General features: G+C 40.3%; 1 protein-coding gene across 5 annotated transcripts in view; it reads left to right on the top strand.

Moving 5' to 3' along the window:
* The window catches only part of cacna2d2 (calcium voltage-gated channel auxiliary subunit alpha2delta 2), a 207,348-nt gene that overhangs the window by 182,089 nt on the left and 4,477 nt on the right, over positions 1-20,782 (top strand). For 4 of the 5 annotated variants that reach the window (XM_020703113.2, XM_011474783.3, XM_011474782.3 and 1 more), the window contains 24 exons: positions 2,029-2,118; positions 2,405-2,473; positions 2,939-3,013; positions 3,088-3,162; positions 3,275-3,346; positions 3,452-3,523; positions 3,612-3,673; positions 5,697-5,773; positions 6,825-6,839; positions 8,559-8,619; positions 9,180-9,277; positions 13,529-13,619; positions 13,704-13,766; positions 13,901-14,004; positions 14,087-14,185; positions 14,275-14,366; positions 17,035-17,082; positions 17,200-17,271; positions 17,376-17,528; positions 17,951-18,003; positions 19,709-19,764; positions 19,857-19,980; positions 20,117-20,226; positions 20,399-20,481. In XM_020703113.2, the coding sequence (XP_020558772.2) occupies positions 2,029-2,118; positions 2,405-2,473; positions 2,939-3,013; positions 3,088-3,162; positions 3,275-3,346; positions 3,452-3,523; positions 3,612-3,673; positions 5,697-5,773; positions 6,825-6,839; positions 8,559-8,619; positions 9,180-9,277; positions 13,529-13,619; positions 13,704-13,766; positions 13,901-14,004; positions 14,087-14,185; positions 14,275-14,366; positions 17,035-17,082; positions 17,200-17,271; positions 17,376-17,528; positions 17,951-18,003; positions 19,709-19,764; positions 19,857-19,980; positions 20,117-20,226; positions 20,399-20,481 (1,914 nt within the window). The remainder of the gene's footprint in view (positions 1-2,028; positions 2,119-2,404; positions 2,474-2,938; positions 3,014-3,087; positions 3,163-3,274; positions 3,347-3,451; positions 3,524-3,611; positions 3,674-5,696; positions 5,774-6,824; positions 6,840-8,558; positions 8,620-9,179; positions 9,278-13,528; positions 13,620-13,703; positions 13,767-13,900; positions 14,005-14,086; positions 14,186-14,274; positions 14,367-17,034; positions 17,083-17,199; positions 17,272-17,375; positions 17,529-17,950; positions 18,004-19,708; positions 19,765-19,856; positions 19,981-20,116; positions 20,227-20,398; positions 20,482-20,782) is intronic. The other variant, XM_011474784.3, reaches the window with a different exon arrangement.

Genomic DNA, 20,782 nt, shown 5'->3' with positions numbered 1-20,782 from the left:
CAAACCCTCCATCAGCTGTTCCATTAACTCTGGCATATTTATATTCTGAAAACTGCCACTTACTTTAATAGGTTCTTCTGAACGTGGGCTCAGACGACGCGCATGTTATTTAAACACATTCTAGCCTTCAGTCTCACTTGGATAAGATGGCACCACCGAAGAAACAGATGGACTACAGATGGCGAGAATGTTAGAAATACTGTCCACTGTACTGAACCCTGTTCATGTGTAATTTGAGAAGTCCTAATGAAAATACTTTGTGGGCTCTGTTTGTTGGTTTTAATGATTTACTGATAAAGATGTAATAATTTTTGGAATGTTTTCATCAAATCAAATCAAATCAACCTTTATTTATATAGCACTTTTACAACAACACATGTCACTCAAAGTGCTGTGCATAAAATACAATAAAATTTAAAAACAAGATGACAAGACAAACAGTGCCGACACCCCCCCCCCCCCCCCCCAACACACACAGACACACATACGCACACCATGGTAAAAAAAGTGATAAAATGATGGAATGCAGAGACCAGGAGGGACCAGAATAAGGAGTCCACTCTCACCAGTCATGTCTGCGTTGATCTTCAGACAGGCAGAGGCATTTAATGAAGGAGATACTCATGCTCTTGTAGTCTATATAGCATTTTTCTTATGTATCACATGCTGCTGTTTGCTGACTTGTTATGCCTACTAAATTGTTTCAGCCATGCGGAAAATTTCCCCCATACTTGGTGAAAAGGTCTGGCTGTCACTGTTCTGATGGAATATCTCCCTGTGGCGCATTAAACTGGACTTTTACTGAGCTAATAATAGAATCTGTTGCGCCTGTCAGCACAGTTCAGACGATAGAAAAGGAACGGTCCGGTGCATAAAAGGGGGGGGGACTGTGTTTTTATGCAGGTTATGCCCTTTACATATGAAGAATGGGGGACACATCTGAGACAAGCTCTCATTTCATTTCTGAATGAGTGGAAATGCTGTTAGAAAATCTTCACACCCTGTCACCTTTTGCTGATTGTAATTTTTTATATTTAAATTTTCGTTTTCAAGCTTAAAGTCCCCGTCTGATCATCTTTTGACCTATTGTAAAAGTGTTCCCAGTGGTTTTTTAATAATAATTATGCCATTTTTAGCAAAAAATTGAAAAACTGTCATTTTTTAAGAACATAACTGCAGAGCGGCATGAGTTCATTAGAAATTCACCTCTGGGTTGTGGGCGGGTCCATCTCTGCTCCCCGTTGTTGAGAGCTTGTGACCTACCCAGCATATTTTCTATGTCACAAAAAAGCTCTTTTTCCATTGGCATTTATGTCTGCTCCTGATTCACGACGACTTGAATGAAAAGGTACTGAGAAACATAATTATAATCTTAATTTTCTTTATATATGTCCTCCATCATGAGAAAAATGCCACAAGAACATGTTTTTTGGAGTGGGTCTCTAAACACATTTAAAGCTATTTTACATTATAGTAACCAAGAATCTTGATGCTTACACTTTTGTTTTTGCTAACAATACAAATCACTTCATATTTTATATTAGCAATTACTCCCAATCCATTTAGTTGCGCCAGCGCTTGTTTTTCTAAAACAGTATCTCTGCTGGTTGGTGGAAATATCAAATCATATGAGCTCTAAATATTGCAAGTGGACTTAACCCCTCACCTTCAATCATTATCGCTGTAGACATCCTCACTGACAGCCCAGCCTGTGGGAGAGGGTGTGTTTGCACAATGTGCCACTGACACCTCTAATGTGTTTTTAATAGCTCTTTTGTAATGATGGAAAACAGCCTTGAGTGGCTCGGGACCAGAGGCTTTATGGCTCGGCAGTGCCATGATGCCGCCGCTGCGGCCGGCCTGCTGGTTTATGCGCTGGCAGAAACGAGGGTGGACAGGGTCTTGTAGTTTTATGACAGAAGAATGTGAGCAGGCGTTTTAAGTGATCCTCCTTAAATGCCAATACATGACAAGCACTATAAATTTCTGTTGTGTTGTGTGCTTATGTGTGATTTAACACTCTTGTAGGAGTACCTGGATGTCCTGGGCCGCCCAATGGTGCTTGCTGGGCCTAAAGCCAAGCAAGTGCAGTGGACCAATGTCTACCAGGACGCACTGGTGAGTCAGAATCTAAGGTAGTATTTATTTATTTTATTTACTTTTAGTATTTATTTTAACTTTAAAGCCATGTAATATGTATAGTGCACATATTTATTTGCGTATAATATATTTTTTCATAAAGACAAAACTTGTTACAGTATGATTATAATATTGTTTGTTTTTCAAGGTCAGAAGATGAAAATGTAGTTTATCTTTAAAACTACATTGTCTGATGAAAGAAGAGTATTTTATTGTGAACAATTCTGCTGGTAATTAAATGGATTTTTTTTTACATTTATTTTAGGGTCTGGGTCTTGTCATCACGGGGACCATGCCAGTCTTCAACCTCACGGCGGATAGTGTGAGCTCCCAGGTAAAAAGAAAAATGAGCTCAATGCAACCTGTGACGTGCATGCCAATTATTTATTATACAATCATGCTTTTAAAGTCATTAGTGGAGAATTATATTTCCGCTCAACTATAGATTAGAATATTATAGCCCCTGTCCCCCCCCCCCCCCCCCCCTGTTTTCCATCATCAACCCTTGTCAGATGATGACAATATATGATATGGTGATATGGTTAGAGGTTCCCTGAGGCAACGGCTCCCCCCTGAGGTGACAACAAACATCACAAGTTATCCATATCATTGACTTTAGCTCTCAGTGTCTCTGAGCTTTTAAGTCCACAGAGACTGAAAACCAGCTGTGTTTTGAATGTGGTCAAAGTGACAGGTCAGAGAAGATGCACAGGTGCTCTCTGCTTGTCCCAGCACAGCTTCCAGCCTGTTATTCATCAGGTACTAAGACTTTTTTTTTTCTTTTTTCTTCTTCACATAGAATCAGCTCATCCTTGGGGTTATGGGAGTGGATGTTGCTATCAATGAAATCAAAAAGAAGACGCCAACATACAGAGTAAGTTATTTTAATCTCCTGTTTATCCTCTTCAGCAGAATTGTTGAATTATTTCTTTATTCTTTACTCTAAAGCTCGGAGCAAATGGCTACACCTTTGCCATCGACCCAAACGGTTATGTGCTGCTGCATCCCAACCTTCAACCAAAGGTAGGACCATTTTTTAGCCACATCATTATTTTTGCTCATTTCAACCTTTTGGTCATGAAACTAAATTTAGATGTCATTTGTTCTGTCTGTCTGTCCTTTCCTTTCTCTTCAGATCATTAACTTCAGGGAGCCCGTCACTCTGGACTTTCTCGATGCGGAACTTGAGGACACCAATAAGGAGGAGGTACAGCTTCTGAGATTTTTTCTCTTTTCATCTCTAGTCGAATTCATTTCTGTGGATCAGTACGCCCCTCTCACACCAAAGCCTTGCTTGCGCATTGACTTTCAGATCCGGAGACAGATGATCGACGGCAAATCGGGCCAAAGAAAAATCCGGACACTTGTTAAGTCGGTTGATGAGGTAAATGATCAACATTTTTTTTTTTTCATTTTCCTCCAAGTATGCATGTTGCGGTGGCGCTTACTGGTCTGTTTGTGGTCACCAACAGAGGTACATTGATGAAGTGGTAAGGACTTACACATGGACGCCTGTGGAGGGTACAAATTACAGGTACAGACAAAGACACAGTCAGAGCAAACGATGCCACAGCCTGAGCGTGTGAGTGAAGTCCATCTCATTCTGGTCACAGCATCTGAAGTTCAGCTTTCATTTTTAAACCAGCAGTTAGTCCTCAGACAGGAGTAACCAAACAAACAATTAAAAGACATAATTGATTAAAAAAACACACATATTTTAATAGCTCTTTTGTAATGATGAAAAACAGCCTTGAGTGGCTCGGGACCAGAGGCTTTATGGCTCGGCAGTGCCATGATGCCGGCCGCAGCGGCGGCATCATGGCAAATATATATATATATATATATATATATATATATATATATATATATATATATATATATATATATATATATATATATATATATATATATATATATATATATATATATATTTTTTTTTTTTTTTTTTTTTTGGCGCATAAGTCAGAACCTTGAGTGAAATGTGTTTGAGAATTGAAATAAATTCTAAAATTGCAAAAAAAAAAACACACGTTTTTCTACTTATTTGACTTTCATTTCAAAAAGTTCATCAGATACGGTTTACATTAACAGCGGGGCAAAAAAGTATAAACTATTCAAGTTTTCCCACTTTAAAAGATGAAAGAGGCCTGTAATTGTCATCATAGGTTTACCTCAACTATGACAGACAAAATGAGAACACAAATCCAGAGACAATGACAGCAGTCAAACGTTTTCTGTAAGCCTTCACAAGGTTTTCCCAAGAAATGCTGTTCTTTGGATGCAACTCAGCATTCTTTCTCCTCCAAACACAACGAGTAGAGTTCTTACCAAGAAGTTCTATTTTGGTTTCTTCTGACCATAGTACATTCCCCCAATCCTCTTTTGGATCATCCAAATGCTCTCTAGCTAACTTTAGACAGGCCTGCACATGTACTGGCTTTAGTAGCGTCAGCCAATCAAGGACCCAGCTGTGGGCACATGAGGTTTTCAGTGACTCAATCAGCGGGTTTGAAAAAAAATTCCAAAATGGCCGCTCGATGCAAGGAATTTCGTCCTCAACTTCCATCCATTTTCTTAACCTACTGGGGCCACTGGGTTGCCGGAGAATGTCTGCTGGGCGGAGGCGGGACATACCCTGGACAGGTCGCCAGCCTGTCACAGAGCTAACCAGCCGCCCAATGGACAGAATAGCAAACGAGTGAGCGCCACCGCCCAGATGATCACATTAAATTAATGTGATAAATTTGTGTAATTTGACTCTAAACAGTACTCTTAAAGTCCCATTCCAATCATCTTTTGATATACTGCAAAATATTTCCAGGGCTCTTTGCATCAAGATTTTGTTGTTTTTAGCCAAAATTAAGAAACATGTCCTGACCAACCTGTTTTTTCTTGGACAGGTTTCTGCAGAGCGACAGTAGTTAATTAGGAATTCACCTCTGAGTTGTGGACGGGACTGTAGGCATGGAGCAACCCCGCCTCCCTTTCCCGTCACCCATAACTGAGAGCGACCTGTTTATGCACTATCCCATTAGCTCACAGCCCCTCAAACTAGCATTAGAGGTGCAACTAAAATGGCAAGCAACATTGGAGCCATTCAGTTGTTCAGTTTTGAGCCAGATGCCAGCTCTGACCAGGAAAACGAAGACGTAGGTGGGGTACTAAAGCAGACGACTAGTATACAAGTGGATGCATCAGAATGGGGTGGAGCTGGGAGCTGGTGGCCTGCCCAGGGTATTTTCTATGCAACAAATAGGCTCATTTCCAGACTGCATGTTTTTGCCTGCTACTGAATCACAACCATTTGAATATAGAAATACTCAGAAATGCAATTTTAAGCTTATTTCTTTTATATACAGTATGTCCCCCATCATGAGAAAAATGTCACAAAAACATGTTAAACTCTGCACGGAAGCTTACGTTTTGTATTTGTCTGTAAAATCAGACTTCTAAAAATTTGCTCTGAGACTCTTGAAATGTGTTTGAATGAACAGTATCTTCTCTTTTAATTGCTGTTTGTTCAGTTTCTCTCAGATTTTCTTTTCTTGATACCTCAGTCTAGGGTTGGTGCTGCCCACATATAGTGAGAACCACATCAAAGCCAACATAAGTGACCAGATCCTTCAGGTGCAATGTAAGTACTCTCAGGAAATCCCAGCTTCTGTCCCCTCTCTGTCTTCTCTCTTCTTCCTCTCTTCTCTCCTGTCTCTCTTTCTAACATAACTTACACTCCAATTCAGTCCGTCGGGGCAGTTTTTCCGACATCATCATAGGGAGAGCCCAAGCGGAGTCGCCTGCCCCGCCCCGCCCCGCCCCTCCTTTGCTGTCCTCTCCCTGTGCTCTCTGATAGAGAGGATCACACAGAGCCCGGGTTCCCCGTCTCCTCCCCTTCCTCCATCCCCTCCTGTCTCCATACTGTGCTGTAAAACGGTGATGTTTTTTCTTCACACTGGCTGAAGAAAAAAAAACTGAACTAACAGAAAGGTGAAAGCTCTGGTTTTACTGTGCTACTCAGGTGAAAATAATGGTGACTCCTGTGCTATTATTTTTCTTTTTGCCAAATGCTCTCGCCTCTTCTCCACCAAGAAATGATTCTGAAGCGTTTGTGTCCCGGATGTTCTGGAACTGTGAAAACACGCATGCTTTTCACTCGTTATGATGATTTCTATGATTTGGGGATGTTTCTTTTCTTTTGTTCTGTGGCGTTTTCTCTTCTCAGTTTCGCTGTGGGACATGTTTCTTAGCTTTGGAATCATTTATAGAGAAACTCCCACATGGCCTGGAACACTGGCTGCTCAAATGTGGAAGTTTTTGTGGGTCTGAATGGGAGCCTGTATCTCATTCTTTCTTTGTCCTGACCCTGCAACTCCTGTTTTTTGTTTTTTTTTCAAATGTTTTCTTAATGGAATTTAATTTAATTCATCCTTTTTTTTTCCAACAGTTACTGGTTTTGTCTTTGCTCTTTTCTTTTCCTGCATTTTTCTGTTTTTTTATTCCTTAAGGAGATGTTGGCTTTTCATTTCTTTTTCTCTCTCGTCTTGTTTGACTTTAATTGGTTTACTTCTTTCAAGAACACAATATTTTTATTCAAACAGTAATTGAATAAAATATTGTCTGTTACTCCCCTTCCCACCCGATCCCATGTTTCTTTTCTTGCTCCCTCCTTCTCTGATGGATCCACACAGTCTCTGACATCAAGGGCAAGTATACTCCATATTGGTCCACGTTCCCTTTCTACTCCCCCCCACCACCACCACCACCACCTACCGCTTCCTCCTTCTCCTTCCTTCCTCTCATCCCAATTTTCCTCCTGCTTCCCCCTTACCAGTCCCAGCCTGCTCGCCTCTGTTCTTGCCCATTTTTGCCTTCAGGGTCTTTTTTCTCTTCTGATTTTCTCTTCCTCTTCCTCATTTAATCCGTTCTGCTCTTCTTTCTCCTCACCCTCTTGCTGCAGCTATGGTCTCACTTTTCTCACAAAGACTCCGCCAGACCACACCCTTCTTCCCAAATATCTACTGTACCAGAACGAAAGCGAAAACTTATTTGAACTGCATCCACATATATTCATGTTTCCTGTTAAAGCTGTCATTTCTTATGTCTTTCTTTTGCTTTAAAAAGCTGAAAATGAGCTATCTGCTTTCTCTTTTTCCTCTCTTCTCTTCACCTTTCTTTATCTTTCACCTTGTCATTATTTTGAAAAATGTCTCATTTTAGTTTGTACACTAGGGCTCAATATTTAGCAATATTTCCTAAAGCCAAAATCCCTTTTTTCAAGTGTCATCCTTACAGGAGCTCCATGAACCGTAATGAGCAAAAGGATTTATAATTTGTTGTTAGGAAATTAGTCTTTTTCTGACGTTAATCCTGCATTTGTGCAGCCTAAGTCACACCTTTACACTAGCATTTACATGCTGCTTATTTTCATTTTAAGTCAAAATGGATTTCTTGTCATCATTTGAAGTAGCAGCTGCGTAGAGACGACAAACACGTCTAACAGCTGGGGTTTGTTAGCTGGCCTATTATCTCGTCTGTAGCTGGAGGCGGCAGCAGCGTGCAGATTAACCCCCACGGGGACGAGCCGTGTCCTGCTCACCCAGGTTCTCCCATGCTGCCAGGTGTCACCGCGGCGCTTGGCACAGCACCTGACTCCTCTCGTCCCTCTGTACTCCCTGTCTCCATCAGCTTGTTTCCACTCCCTCCTCACCCTCAGACCGCCAGGGGCACAGCTCGGCAGTTCGATAAAGCCGACCTGGATGTGCATGGCATTGTGGGCGGAAAACTACCTGGGCACTATATTTTGGTGTAAATTATTGATTTGTTCTCCAGATGAATTTTAGGACTTGATGTAATGAAAAGATCTGAGTTAAACCTGTGCAGGGAAGGTTGATGCTTTTCCATAGAAGAACCAGTTGCCCTTTGACATGCCCTTCACAATGCTCTGCATTTCCTCTGATTATGTGTCTCTTCCATCCCTGTCAGTCTGAGGGGTGACCACTTCCATCAGGACCGTCTTCCACATCCCTCGCAATAGTTTGCCATGTTGATGCCTGCCTGATCTAACAAGCACTCACTGTGGGCCTCATGTCTGAGAACTTGCTTCCAGGCAAATTACTCCCTTTAAGTCAGTTCTCAGACGTCTAAAACATTTCCAATTGAAATTTGAAACAATCAAGTGTTTAATAAAATGACAAATGAAAGATGTGAGTGCTTTGCAAAAATTCAAGTGGTCATACTTTAAGAGTCAGGTTTTGTTTTGGGCACCATATTGGCTAACGCTAGTGTTCCCTTGGTACCTCAGTGTTGCTATGGTAAAGTCCCCTCTGAGTCCCTGCACCTCCGAAGAACAGCTGCTCTTTAGCCTCACCTCCCCGCTGCTCTGCCCACGGCTCTCCCTGGATAATCTCCCTTTTCTGTTGCAGATTTTGAATCACTGCTGCCAAACACTTTTGAATCTGAAGGACATGTATTCATTGCTCCCAGGTAGCCCTGTGTGTCAGTATTTGCTGTTGTGATGAGCTTCTGTTTTTGCCTCAACACTGTTTATTCCACTTTACGAGTTTTACCATCACAACTTTCTGTTTATTACGTCAGTCATCTGATTTAGTACTTTTACTTCACTTGATGTTTAAAAAATGTTCAAAATTTAAATTTAGATTGGAATTAAACCGTCACATTGACTTGAACTAAATAAAAAAAAGTATGTTGTATCAAATGGTATTATCAATAAATAGGATGTTTGCATGCTGCTTTTGTGGTGCTGCATGTTTGAGTTGCATTTGAATAGTTTTGATTTCACACAGCAACATTCTTTACTGGTACCAAAAAAACCAATATCCTGAACTAAATTTAGTTTTACAGGGAACTCTTTGTTTGATTTCCTCCTCCTTATTGGAATAAGATCAGATACTTTGACATGCCTGCGCTTAGATGTATATCCATTTATTGACTGACACTAACTATGGAAATGTTAACGAAAGCCTTCTGCACACGTGTCAAGTTTTTTTTTTTGACGCTCAGATTTCTCTTTGCATGTTTCTTAGGGAGTACTGCAACGAACTTGAACTGTCCAACAACAACACAGAGTTCCTGCTGAACTTCATTAGTCTCATGGAGAAGGTGACACCAGACTCCAAACAATGTGAGTCTGCTTTCACTGACATTCCAAATCAATGCAGGGAGAGCGCCTCTTTTAGCAAATCACACAACAATGAACAGCATTGTCTGTTTAATTCACTTTAAATGTAATTGTTTAAAATAATACATTTGTGTGCTACATTTTATTATAAAGCTGCCATGCAAGTTAGTCATATTTTAAATGAAGGATGCATTACGGCAGGGGTCGGGAACCTTTTTGGCCAAGAGAGCCATAAACGCCACATATTTTTAAATGTAATTTCGAAAGAGCCATACAATAATGTAGTGTCCTTTTCCCACACGGAGACTTAACCTCTTTTAAGGTTCTTTATTCTGGTTAATGCAGGCTGTAACAAATGCCGTAAATTAATTCAGCAGCTCCTGAATCTCTCCCGCCGAGACGAGAGCGCTTCTCCCAACTTTATATTCCCCCCTCCCGCTCCAGCCCTCCCATTTCCCTTATTCGGCCCATAGCTGAACCCCATTGGTCCAAATTAACTAACAACAGGCTGAGCGACAGAACTAAGAGCCAATCAGATCTCTGCTTGATGCGTTCAAGGAACTCCAGAACTTTTAACGCGGCCCAACAGCCAAGTTAAACTCAGTCCGCTACAATATGTTTAAAACTAAATATTCAAATGAATGTGTGCATTTGATATAATTTCAACACTTTTAAAGTACAATAAGTCTGTGGATTATTTTTAATAACATTGTTATGCTGTTGCTAATAAATGATGAGTATTTCTCGTGGTAGTTTTGTTGATGGTCTAGTCTGGTTGATACGTGGTGAGTTTCTGCTTCGTTCAGGCGTTGAGACTTTAAACGTGATCGTAGGTCTGAATGTTCTGTAAATGTGAGACAGACTGCTCACATGCAGACGCGGAGCCAAACACACACACTCACACGCTGCAGTGAGTGACGGGCAGCAGGTTTTATGTTTTTACAATCCCTGCGCGGTTCACCTTACTGACCGAGCCCACAACTCCACCCTCACCCTCTGCTTTCTCCCTCTCAGTCACATCCCGTCCCCGCTACTGCGCGCTCTTTCTCAGAGACGGGGGCGCGCAGTTTTAGGCACGGCAATTCACAGGTTTCCGGCTGGTACAAACTCTGTGAAATAATAGATAATAGTAAAGTGATAATGCTGGCGCAGATCCTTCTCTCCAAGCACCGCTACTACTGTGCGCCTCTGCCATCGCATCGCGCCCGAGAAGGACTGGTCTAATGAAAAAGAAAAAATTAAAAATGTGTCTGCCAGCCACATGTGACCATCAAAAGAGCCATATATGGCTCGCGAGCCATAGGTTCCCGACCCCTGCATTATGGTGTCAAATACTGCAAAATCTATAAATAATGAAAATACTGCAAACAGACATTTAAACAGAAGGGATATTCCTAAAAAGGAAAAAGGTTTGTCCCTCCCTGTTAAACAAAAAGTGACTTTCCTCATTAGGGATGGGTACCGTGCCCCGGTATTGAACGCGCCCCGGGGCCACATTCTTCAAGACCGCAGTATCGTTAAGATCTGACCTGAACGGTTCTGCTATCGGTACTGGAGAAGTTACTTTTTCTTTTTTTGTGTCTCACAAGCGTTTTCTGCCATATTTCACTCACAAAGTCAGTCAATTTTCCGTTAATTAATGATGATATTAATTTCGGTATTCTCGTTGAAGCTGAGAGCTCTGTCTGTGTATTTGTGTACACGGGGGCGGGGCTGTTGTTCAGACAGCACGTGCCGCGCGCGCACACACACAAGACGAGGCAGCGCACACACAGTCTCGTAGGGGACACGTGAGCGCCCTAGACTAAGAACACCAGTTTCTGCGTAAGATTAATGAAGTTTGCATCAAGGAGCCCCTACCATCCTGTCACCTTCCTGCTACGATGACCGTATGTTGCGCTGTTTGTGTAGAACACGCTGGGGCGGCGTGTTCTACCGCTTACGATTCCAGACCCATGACACACTATCAGCTGCTTCCTAATACTTAATAATAATTAATGACTAATGATAGTCGTCATCCGTAAAATTAATATAATTTATTGGGTTTACTGGATTTAAACAAAAATAAATAAATAGAAAGGAGTCTGCATCAAAGTGAATTTGTTTTCATCATCTCACTCAATCCTAAATCTGGTGTTTGACAGACAGAAAAGTCTATTCAAGGTTGTGGAAAATGGACAAAAGATCAAAGGAAACATCACGCTCTTAAAGAATAAAAATAATTAGATTAATAATTAAATGAATATCCTGTCTGGAACATTCTCATGTATAAAGTAAAATTTTTTGTTAAAAAAAACAGTTTTGTTGCATAATGAGGAAATAAAATACTTCATGTTCTTCATTTGTTATTTCTTTATTTATTATTCGTCCCCAAAAAGTATCGATAAGAGTACCGTTAAATACCGGATCGATAAGCAGTATCGATAAGAGTAGTAGTACCGTTAAAACCTTAACGATACCCATCCCTATTCCTCGTAGTTGAGCTACTTTTACACCAACAAAAGGTATTTTATTCAATCTTGAACAATTAAGAAATAAAAATGCAAGAACAAAACATCTGGTCCAAAGTGCTCAAATTTAACACATAAAAACAGTTGGAACATTTGTCTGAGCAATCCCAAGATGTGTAACTGAGACCAATATGAGAGGGTTTTTCAGCTGAGTTTAGATAACATTCATGCACGTAAACAGTAAACAGCTGGACCTGTGTTTTTTTTAGATTTGAAAACACAACAATGGTTATAGATTAAAAATTAGATTATCTCAATTAAAAATAAAGCGATATTTTATTAACACAATAATTTAACACCCCTAAAACCAAAAGACAAAGCTTTTTAGCATCAATTCTAAAAAAAATCAGCTAAAAACACTAGATAGGTTTTAGGAAGCTAACACTGTTGGCTTTTGTTGACGCTGTAAAGCCCAAACCATTAATGCATTGACAGGAAATCCAATTTTTTTGGAATTAGGATGTTTTTTAAACCCTTTCATGAAGTATTTTTAAAAAGATTTTAACCACGTTGGGTGATTTATAAGGTTTTTGCTCACAACAATGTCAGTTTGAGTTGCAAAAACATTGACATGAGCACCTTATGTACTCACTGTCTCACATTTGAATCCACACATTTTTTAACATGATTTTACATTAAGGATTAATGATCAACACAATACACCAAGTAGTCATTTTTTTAAAAGAACACCAATAGATGTGTTAATCTATCCATACAGGTTTGAAAATTAGCAAAAAAATTTCCTGCCAAAGTCCGTTTTGAGATTTATGGAAACAGCCTTTTTGAAATTAGCGGGAGAGCTCTTCTACTGCCCCTAGAGGAAAGATAATGAACTACAGGACAGGAAACACATACAGTACTAAGTCACTGTGGCAGGGGTGGGCAATTATTTTACCTCGCGGTCCACATTGGGTTCTAAAATTGGATAGAAGGCCCGGACCATGAGCAGATTCGTGGAGTGAGAATGACATAACATGGAATGTAGATGAAAACATTTGGATTATATTCCATACAGAATATTCTAGAGTTTTTAGTTTAAAAATTTTGTTCCCATTTTAGATCTCTTTTTTTATTGTGAAGCCCTTTTGGTACCTTCAAGGAGTTGTAAAGTGCTATATAAATAAAGTTTCATTCATTCATGATCCTTTTAATAAAATAAATAACATTATTTATGAAATAAAACAATGACCAAGTAACACTCTATGATTTTCAAAGACAAAAATTCAGGAAAAACCTAGACCTAAAGAGTTCCGGGTTTCTGTACAGGAGACACACGGAGGAGATTGATTGACAAGGTCTCCAGCCAATCAGGACACAGAACAGGGAGCACTGTTTAAAAAAAGCAATTGCTCTAAAAGAATGAGCTAAACTGGGAAAGATGAACTGCGACATAAAGGGAAGACTGTCTTCTGTTCTGTTTGACAGAGATTTTTAGAGGGTTTCAGATCGGAGCACTGACTGCAGAAGGGGGGAATAAAATGTCACGTCTTGATTGTGTGGCCAGATAAAAAAAAAACATGGGTCTCAGGTATTGTTCAGTGGGCCAGACCAAACATGGAGGCGGGTCGGATGCAGCCCGCGGGCCGTAGTTTGCCCACGCCTGCACTATAGGCTTTAATTACAGGAAAGTTTGGACCATGCTAATGAGATAAGAGTCTCGGAAATGTCAAATATGATACCAAAGGTTATGTAGGGTTAAAAATGTCAGCAGAAATTTGTTTGTTTGTTTTTCTTTTGCTTTTAGGCGATAATTTGCTTTTGCATAATCTGATTCTGGACACTGGCATCATCAGACAGCTGGTTGAGAAGGTGTGGAGAAACAAAGATTTAAACACGTGAGTAAAACTCTACTAGAGACACCAGAGGAGTTTGCAGATTCTGACTGGATTCAAAGTTTAAAGCTGCTTCTGGACCTTTAGGTATGGCTTCTTGGCTGTGTTTGCTGCAACAGATGGAGGCATAACAAGAGTCTTCCCCAACAAGTAAGAGCTCCCTTCAGCACAGCCTCTTATTTTTTTAAGCATTATGGAGTTTCATATGTTTGTGTGGTAGGCTCTGCAGAAATCTCATACATCAGACGTTTACATTTCCAGTATCTCTGCTCCTCATATTTTAGAGCGGCAGAAACCTGGGAGGAAGACCCTGAACCGTTTAATGCCACCTATTACCGCCGCAGCCTCGACAACAGCGGCTACATCTTCAGAGCACCTTATCGAACCTGTGAATGATGTTCATGTTCTTACACTGCATATCTCCCACGGGGGGGCTTTGTTTCTGACTTGTTCCTGCTTTCACCTTGTAGCCAGAGATGAGCTGCTGAACCCAGAAAACGACACCATTGGCATTCTGGTCAGCACAGCCCTGAACTTAGCTGTAGGAGGGAAGACTATCAAACCTGCAGGTGAGCTGACCTCTGCAACTGACAAACTTGACAGATAAAAGAAAATTGGTCATTTTCATGTGTATTTCCTGATTCAATATTTTTTGCAGTGGTTGGAGTAAAACTGGACCTTGAAGCCTGGACAGAAAAATTCAAGATTCTTGCCAGCAACCAAACAGACAGCCGCCAAGGCTCAAACACGGTACAAAACACAAAGGATGGGGGACATTAAGTGTTCAAAGAGCCCATGAAATGTTCACCAAAATAAAAATACATTCAAGAATACACATGCTGTTTCTTGAATATGTTTGAGTTTAACCTTCTTGTAAGAATGCGCATTGGAACAGGCACAGGTATGGGGTAAGACAACTGGCAATAAAAGACAAATGCAGACATACAAAACTTTGCACAAATGAATACTTTGTGCACAACTTACAATAAAAAAAATCCATACATTTAGTTTTATGTTTGACATGTCTGTTTTGAATATGATTTGTCTTTGTTTTGAATACGACTCTTGCTTGTCTTGAATACGAGATTTCCCTGTCAAAAATACATCAAGAGGTTACAGACATGTACATCGAGTCCTGAAACAGAAATTCCAACTGTGTGAGTGTACGCATTAAGGCTAATTTAATAAACCAAAACAGAATTAAACTTTTTAGAATGTTATTGATCCCCTTGAAGGGAAATTATCTTGATACCATAGCTCTGCTGAATAAAAAAAAAAGATTTTACAATGGGGCAAATAAGCCATCTATTGTACAAGTTTTCCCCCTTAAAAAGTTGAGAGGGGTCTGTAATTTTTATCATAGGTATACCTCAAATCCAGAAAATCACGTTGGCGGATTCTTTAGAGAATTTATTTGTAAATTATGGTGGAAAATATAAAATATATAAAGTATTTGGTCAATAACAAAAGTTCAACTCAATGCTTTTTTATATACCCTTTTTTGGCAATGAAAGCAGTCAAACGTTTTCTGTAAGTCTTCACAGGGTTTTCACAAACTGTTGCTGGTATTTTGGCCCATACTTCCATCAGATCTCCTCTAGAGCAGTGATGTTTTGGGGCTGGCGCTGGGCAACACAGACTTTAAACTCCCTCCAATGATTTTCGATGGGGTAGAGATCTGGAGACTGACGAGTTCACTCTTGGACCTTGAAATGCAAAGCCACTCCTTCATTTCCCGGCTGTATGTTTGGGATTGTTGTCATGCTGAAAGACCCAGTCATGTTTCTTCTTCAAAGCTCTTGCTGATGGAAGGATGTTTACAGTCAAAATCTGACGATAAATGCCCCCATTCATTCTGTCCTTTAAATGGATAAGTCGTCCTGGTCCCTTTGCTGGAAAACGGCCCCAAACCAAAATATTTCCACCCCCATGCTTTACAGGAGGTTGTGGTGTTCTTTGAATGCAACTCAGCATTCTTTCTCCTCCAAACACGACGGGTAGAGTTCTTACCAAAAAGGTCTATTGTGGTTTCATCTGACCACAGGACATTCTCTCAATCCTCTTCTGGATCATCCAAATGCTCTCCAGCAAACTTTAGACGGGCCTGCACATGTACTGGCTTTAGCAGAGGGACACAACTGGCACTACAGGATTTGAGTCCCTGGCAGTGTAGTGTGGTCCCCTGTGTGGTTCTGAAAATTTTGCTCACCGTTCTTGTGATCATTTTGACCCCACGGGGTGAGATCTTCCTAATAATTCCTCCCACAGTTGATTTCTTAAGACCAACCTGCTTACCTATCGCAGATTCAATCTTCCCAGCCTGGTGCAGGTCAACAATTTGGTTTCTGGTGTTCTTAGACAGCTCTTAGGTCTTGTCCATGGTGGAGTTTGAGATTGTGACTGTTTTAAGTTTATTTATCAAATGTTTACGTTTCTGCCACCACACCCAGTGTCCTGCATTTTGGCTGCTACACTTCCAGTTCCTGAAAGCTGTTTCCAATGTGACTCCTGTTCTGTGTTGGAATTCGCAGCTAAATTCTCTTTTGCATCTTATTTTCTAAACATAGACATTTTTTGGGACTGGGAAGATTTTAATACAGAAGTTTGGAAACTGAATGATACAGATCTTAAAGAAAGCAATTCTAATCTGAAAATATTACATTGAACAGTTTAATTTAGTGTCAGAGCTTTGAACTCACCATAAATGCACAACCTGCTCTGTGTTGAATGAATCTGCTGCTCAGACATCTGCCAAAAGTTAAAAGTGACTTTTTGACTAGTATACAGCATTTTCTTGAAATATGAACCATATTTAAGCTCACTGAATCAGTGGACGGCAACTAGTTAGACCAGAACTCACAGGTTCAAGCTACGTCTCTTCAGTTTTCCGTGAGGCTGGAGCCGCCAAAGACAGCTAAGAACCCCCGGATTACAAGGAAATGGGTTCGATAGAAAACTGGGGGGTTTTGTAGCCACATTTTTTTTGTATCTCTAACAGAAATGTAGTAATGTTGAAAAAAGCACAAAAAAAACAGAGGGCACTAGGGCACTTTTTATTACGAGGAAAAGAAGGCAGGTGCTTAACCCTTTTGCTATCTTAGATGACCCCACCCTTACATTGACGTGTTCTCCCTACCATGACAAAGGTGGATAAAGGTGGAAAGATTTCATGTAATCCATGGACACCAGTGAAGATCACAAATCATTGAAGAAAAAAGGTTCAGCGCACTGTCTAGTGGGTCTAGATGACCCAACTCCCAATGTTACAGTGCCTAGGATAGCACAAGGGTTAAGCACTCTAAGGTCCTATGTGTGTACGTGGCTGTTTAGGCAACCTTTATAGATGACTGCATTTTGTCTTTATGTAGAATTAGGACTATAGTTCTGATTTACCAACTCTGGCCTTTTTTTGTAACAGTGCGGACCAAACAAAGGCTGTGAGATGGATTGTGAGGCCAACAGTGAGGTGAGTTTTTAGATTTAAATGATCTTCCTGTATTCTGCTGAGGCGTCCGTCTCTACATACCGCCAAGCCCCGCCATCCAACCTCCAGGTAACATTTCCCACCTGTGTCTGTGTGCAGGATCTCCTGTGTTATTTGGTGGACGACGGTGCATTTCTAATCATGTCCAATCAGAAGGACTACGTGAACAGGGTTTCTTAAAAATGATTTCCTCCTTTTCCCTGATCTTTTTTTTTTCCCTCTAAATTTCTCTTTCTCTTTCTCAGCATCCTGACTGGTGCCCCTTATCTCCACAGGTGGGCATGTTCTTTGGTGACGTCGATTCCTATTTGATGTACGCTCTGTACAACAACTCCTTCTACAACCGCAAGCAATCATATGATTACCAGTCTGTGTGTGAGCGTTTAACCAACAGTGAAGCTGGAGCTGCGCCCAGAGGAGTCTTTGTGGTAAGATTACCTGCAAAAAGACATTAACGGAAAAATGTTTGAGAAAAGACTTTTTTTTTCCTCAACAATTTTTTCTAAAATGACCGAATGACACATTTCTCAACAAGCTGAAAGCAGTTACTGAAATAATTTGCTGAACTGTAGCATTCTGAGATAAAAGTAGATTTTCAGTTTAAGCTGAGGCTGAGGCCCCCACATGATGGCGCAAGGGTTATAGTGGATTTCAAATATACAAATTTAGGAATACATGTGTAAAAAAATTGAAAAAGGTACTTCTGTTTTTGTTGCATCAATATGCAATGTAAAAAAGACACAAGAACAACTTCAGTGAAGCCTAAATGTATACTAATAGTTACATGGTTTATACCAGAAGGAGATTATTCCCATTAGACTTAAGAAACCTTTTTTGTGTGTGTTTGTAGCCGACGGTTGCAGACTTTTTGAACCTGGCGTGGTGGACATCAGCAGCTGCATGGTAAAATATGTAATCCATTGTGTAATGATGTGGTATGTTGATGCGTTGCTTTGGTGCCCTTACGGCCTGGTACCTACACAGGTTTTTAGTCATCAATAAAAAAAAAATTATTGTGAAAAATGGAGGCTAAACTCACAGGAGTATCTGCAGTGTATCCCAATTACTAAAGGCTGAAGGCACAGGTACATACAGAACAGCACCTTACTCCATTCCAGCTCCATATAAGAGGAGACATAACCCCACTCACACACTTTCACACCAATTTGGAGCATTTGCTGCCTATGAGAACTGGACCAAGTGAGTGTGATGTCATCCATAGAAAATGACTTAAGTTGCCAGGTGTCGTCAGTAAACAGTGATTAGCCGAGTTTCGATGGCAACCACTCTCGCCAATCAGGAGTGAGCTTGTTGGAAGCCCACATCCGTGCTTGAAAGAGAGGTCAGGAGAATCTGTCAATCAAATGTTTGAACGTTTGAGGTGAGATCACATACTTTTACAGAGGCATCTGATTGGTCAGTTATTTTACAACTTGAATAACTTGAACTACAAAAAACAACGTGGAGGAAAAAAACAGGATTAACAAAAAAGGTAGCAGAGCAAGAATGGTTGTAGGAGTCAAAATGAAGTTTCTTCCCACATTTCTTTTGTTTACTTTGTATGTTTGCACATTTCACTTTTTTCATTTTGTGAATTAGTGACACCTGAGTGAAGAATTAGGAAAGCAGCTGCCCTTTTCTGACCATGTTCTCAACTCATAAAAAGTCAACTTATGGGTTTCTCCCTCTTACTGATTTTTCTAAAAATAAATAATTAAAAAAAAACGCAAAACAACAGAATGGACTGCGGCATATTTTTATAAGACAGAAGTACGTTGGACTATAAACTGAACCCATCGACTTCTCTGGAAGCTTCTATAGAAAGTTCCCTTGACAATGGCTATTCTGACAAGTATAATGACTAATAATAGCTGTTGTTTTAATCAAAAGACGAATTCTAAAGGATTTTGGCTTCTTGGAGCCAGCGGGTACTTCCTGTTTGGAACACCAAGGGGGAAGAGTCACTTAGTACAGTTCTCATATGCAGTCATTGATTAAGAGTCAGCATTTAATTTATGAAGCCTGACTCTGGGCAAGGAATTTGTGCAAACCCCACAAAGACAGAACCCAGGTCAGAATTTTAACCGAAAACCTCTTGCTGCATGGCAGCCATGCTGATTAGCCTGGTTCAAATATTTAGTGGGTTAGATGGGACTTGTCTCCTCTTCTTCAGTCATGTTGGCACATTCTTGCACATGTGTTTTAAAGGTTAATGTACAGATGAATAAGAGATCATTAGAAAAAAATGAAGATTAAAAAAAAATGTACCGTACGATTAACAGAAAATGTAACCAGACTCACGAAAGCAAATCAATCATGAAGCAAAATGCCAAACATTTTAAGAGAAGAAAATGATCAGAAATGGAAAAAGAGCTGTAAAAAGAAAAGGATTTCGTGATGAGTTTACCTCAACTGCACTCTACAACACTTTGATTACTTTTTAGACAAAACAAGACATGTTTTGCTCAGTTTTTCATCCTTTTTTTATAGACCAGGTGGTAGCAGTAAACTCAACTCTTTAACATCCGATTCACGTTTGGAAACTAATAAAAAAGTAATTGTTTTAACAGAGACTCTGCCTGTACTGATGCAGCTCTGTTTCCCGCAGGTCTTTGTTCCAGCAGGTTCTATACGGGTTGGCCCACAACAGCTGGTTTATCACGGGTGGGAAAAACATCTCCGCACCCTGTTTTGCACTTTAGCATGTGGCATAAACTGAATCTGGATTTGAGTGCTGCTGTGTTTCTGTGATCCAGACAAGGTCAACGCAGAGGGCCTGGACTCCAAAGAAAGGAGCTGTGTCACTATCCAAACTCAGTTCTACATGACTAATCTCAGCAGTTCCTACAACATTCTGCAAGACTGCGGCAACTGCTCCAGGTCTGAACAGGGTCTTTACAAACGGTTCTATGATTTTAAGAAACAACGTCTATGTTTGAACTATTGCCTCTGATCTGTTTGTAGACATTTGTGTGTTCCAAATGTGCAAAGTGAACTTCTTTGTCACTGCCTGCAGGCTAATTCATGCCAGGAGGATAAACAACACAAACCTGCTGTTTGTGGTGGCAGAAAAGATGCCGTGCTACACGTGTGAGATAGAGAGGCTTTCCCAAGAGGAGGAAGAGTGTATCCTTTTATAAAGTTGTGCATCTGCTGGCATCCAAAAAGCGCTTTGTATGCTTCCCTCGGCCCCCAACTGTGGGCACATTTCACACACACACACACACACACACACAAGAAAACCAAGATCCCAATTTTTACTCTTCAGAAGATTTTCTTTAAGTGAGTTCCTTTTCAGTCAAGGAGGAAAATCCCTGTGAATCCATAAATGTGGCGCGCTATCGAAAACGACCCTCCATGTGCTTCGACAATAACTTAGCTGTGAGTCTATATTCAGATTTTACGACATGTTCATGCTCCAGGGAAATTATTTCAGTTTTTTATGACTTTTAAAAATAAATTTCTCCCCTGCTTGTTGATTTGTAATAATTATTTCTACAATAGCTGGTGTATTACTATCTTTTCATGTTAATCTGTAAGACCTCCATTTGGTTCCTTGATAATAACCATTCTGTTTTTGTCACATGTGTGTGATTGGCATTGAGGCTACTGCAATAGTGTAATAATACGTTTTGATGGTGCCCATAAAACCTTAGGTTAACACATTTGAATAAGATTGCTT

Source organism: Oryzias latipes, chromosome 5 (genome assembly GCF_002234675.1).
Source record: "Oryzias latipes chromosome 5, ASM223467v1".
Taxonomy (NCBI): Eukaryota; Metazoa; Chordata; class Actinopteri; order Beloniformes; family Adrianichthyidae; genus Oryzias; species Oryzias latipes.
The sequence above is the reverse complement of the archived record's forward strand: the minus strand, read 5'-3'. Positions and strand labels throughout refer to the sequence as shown.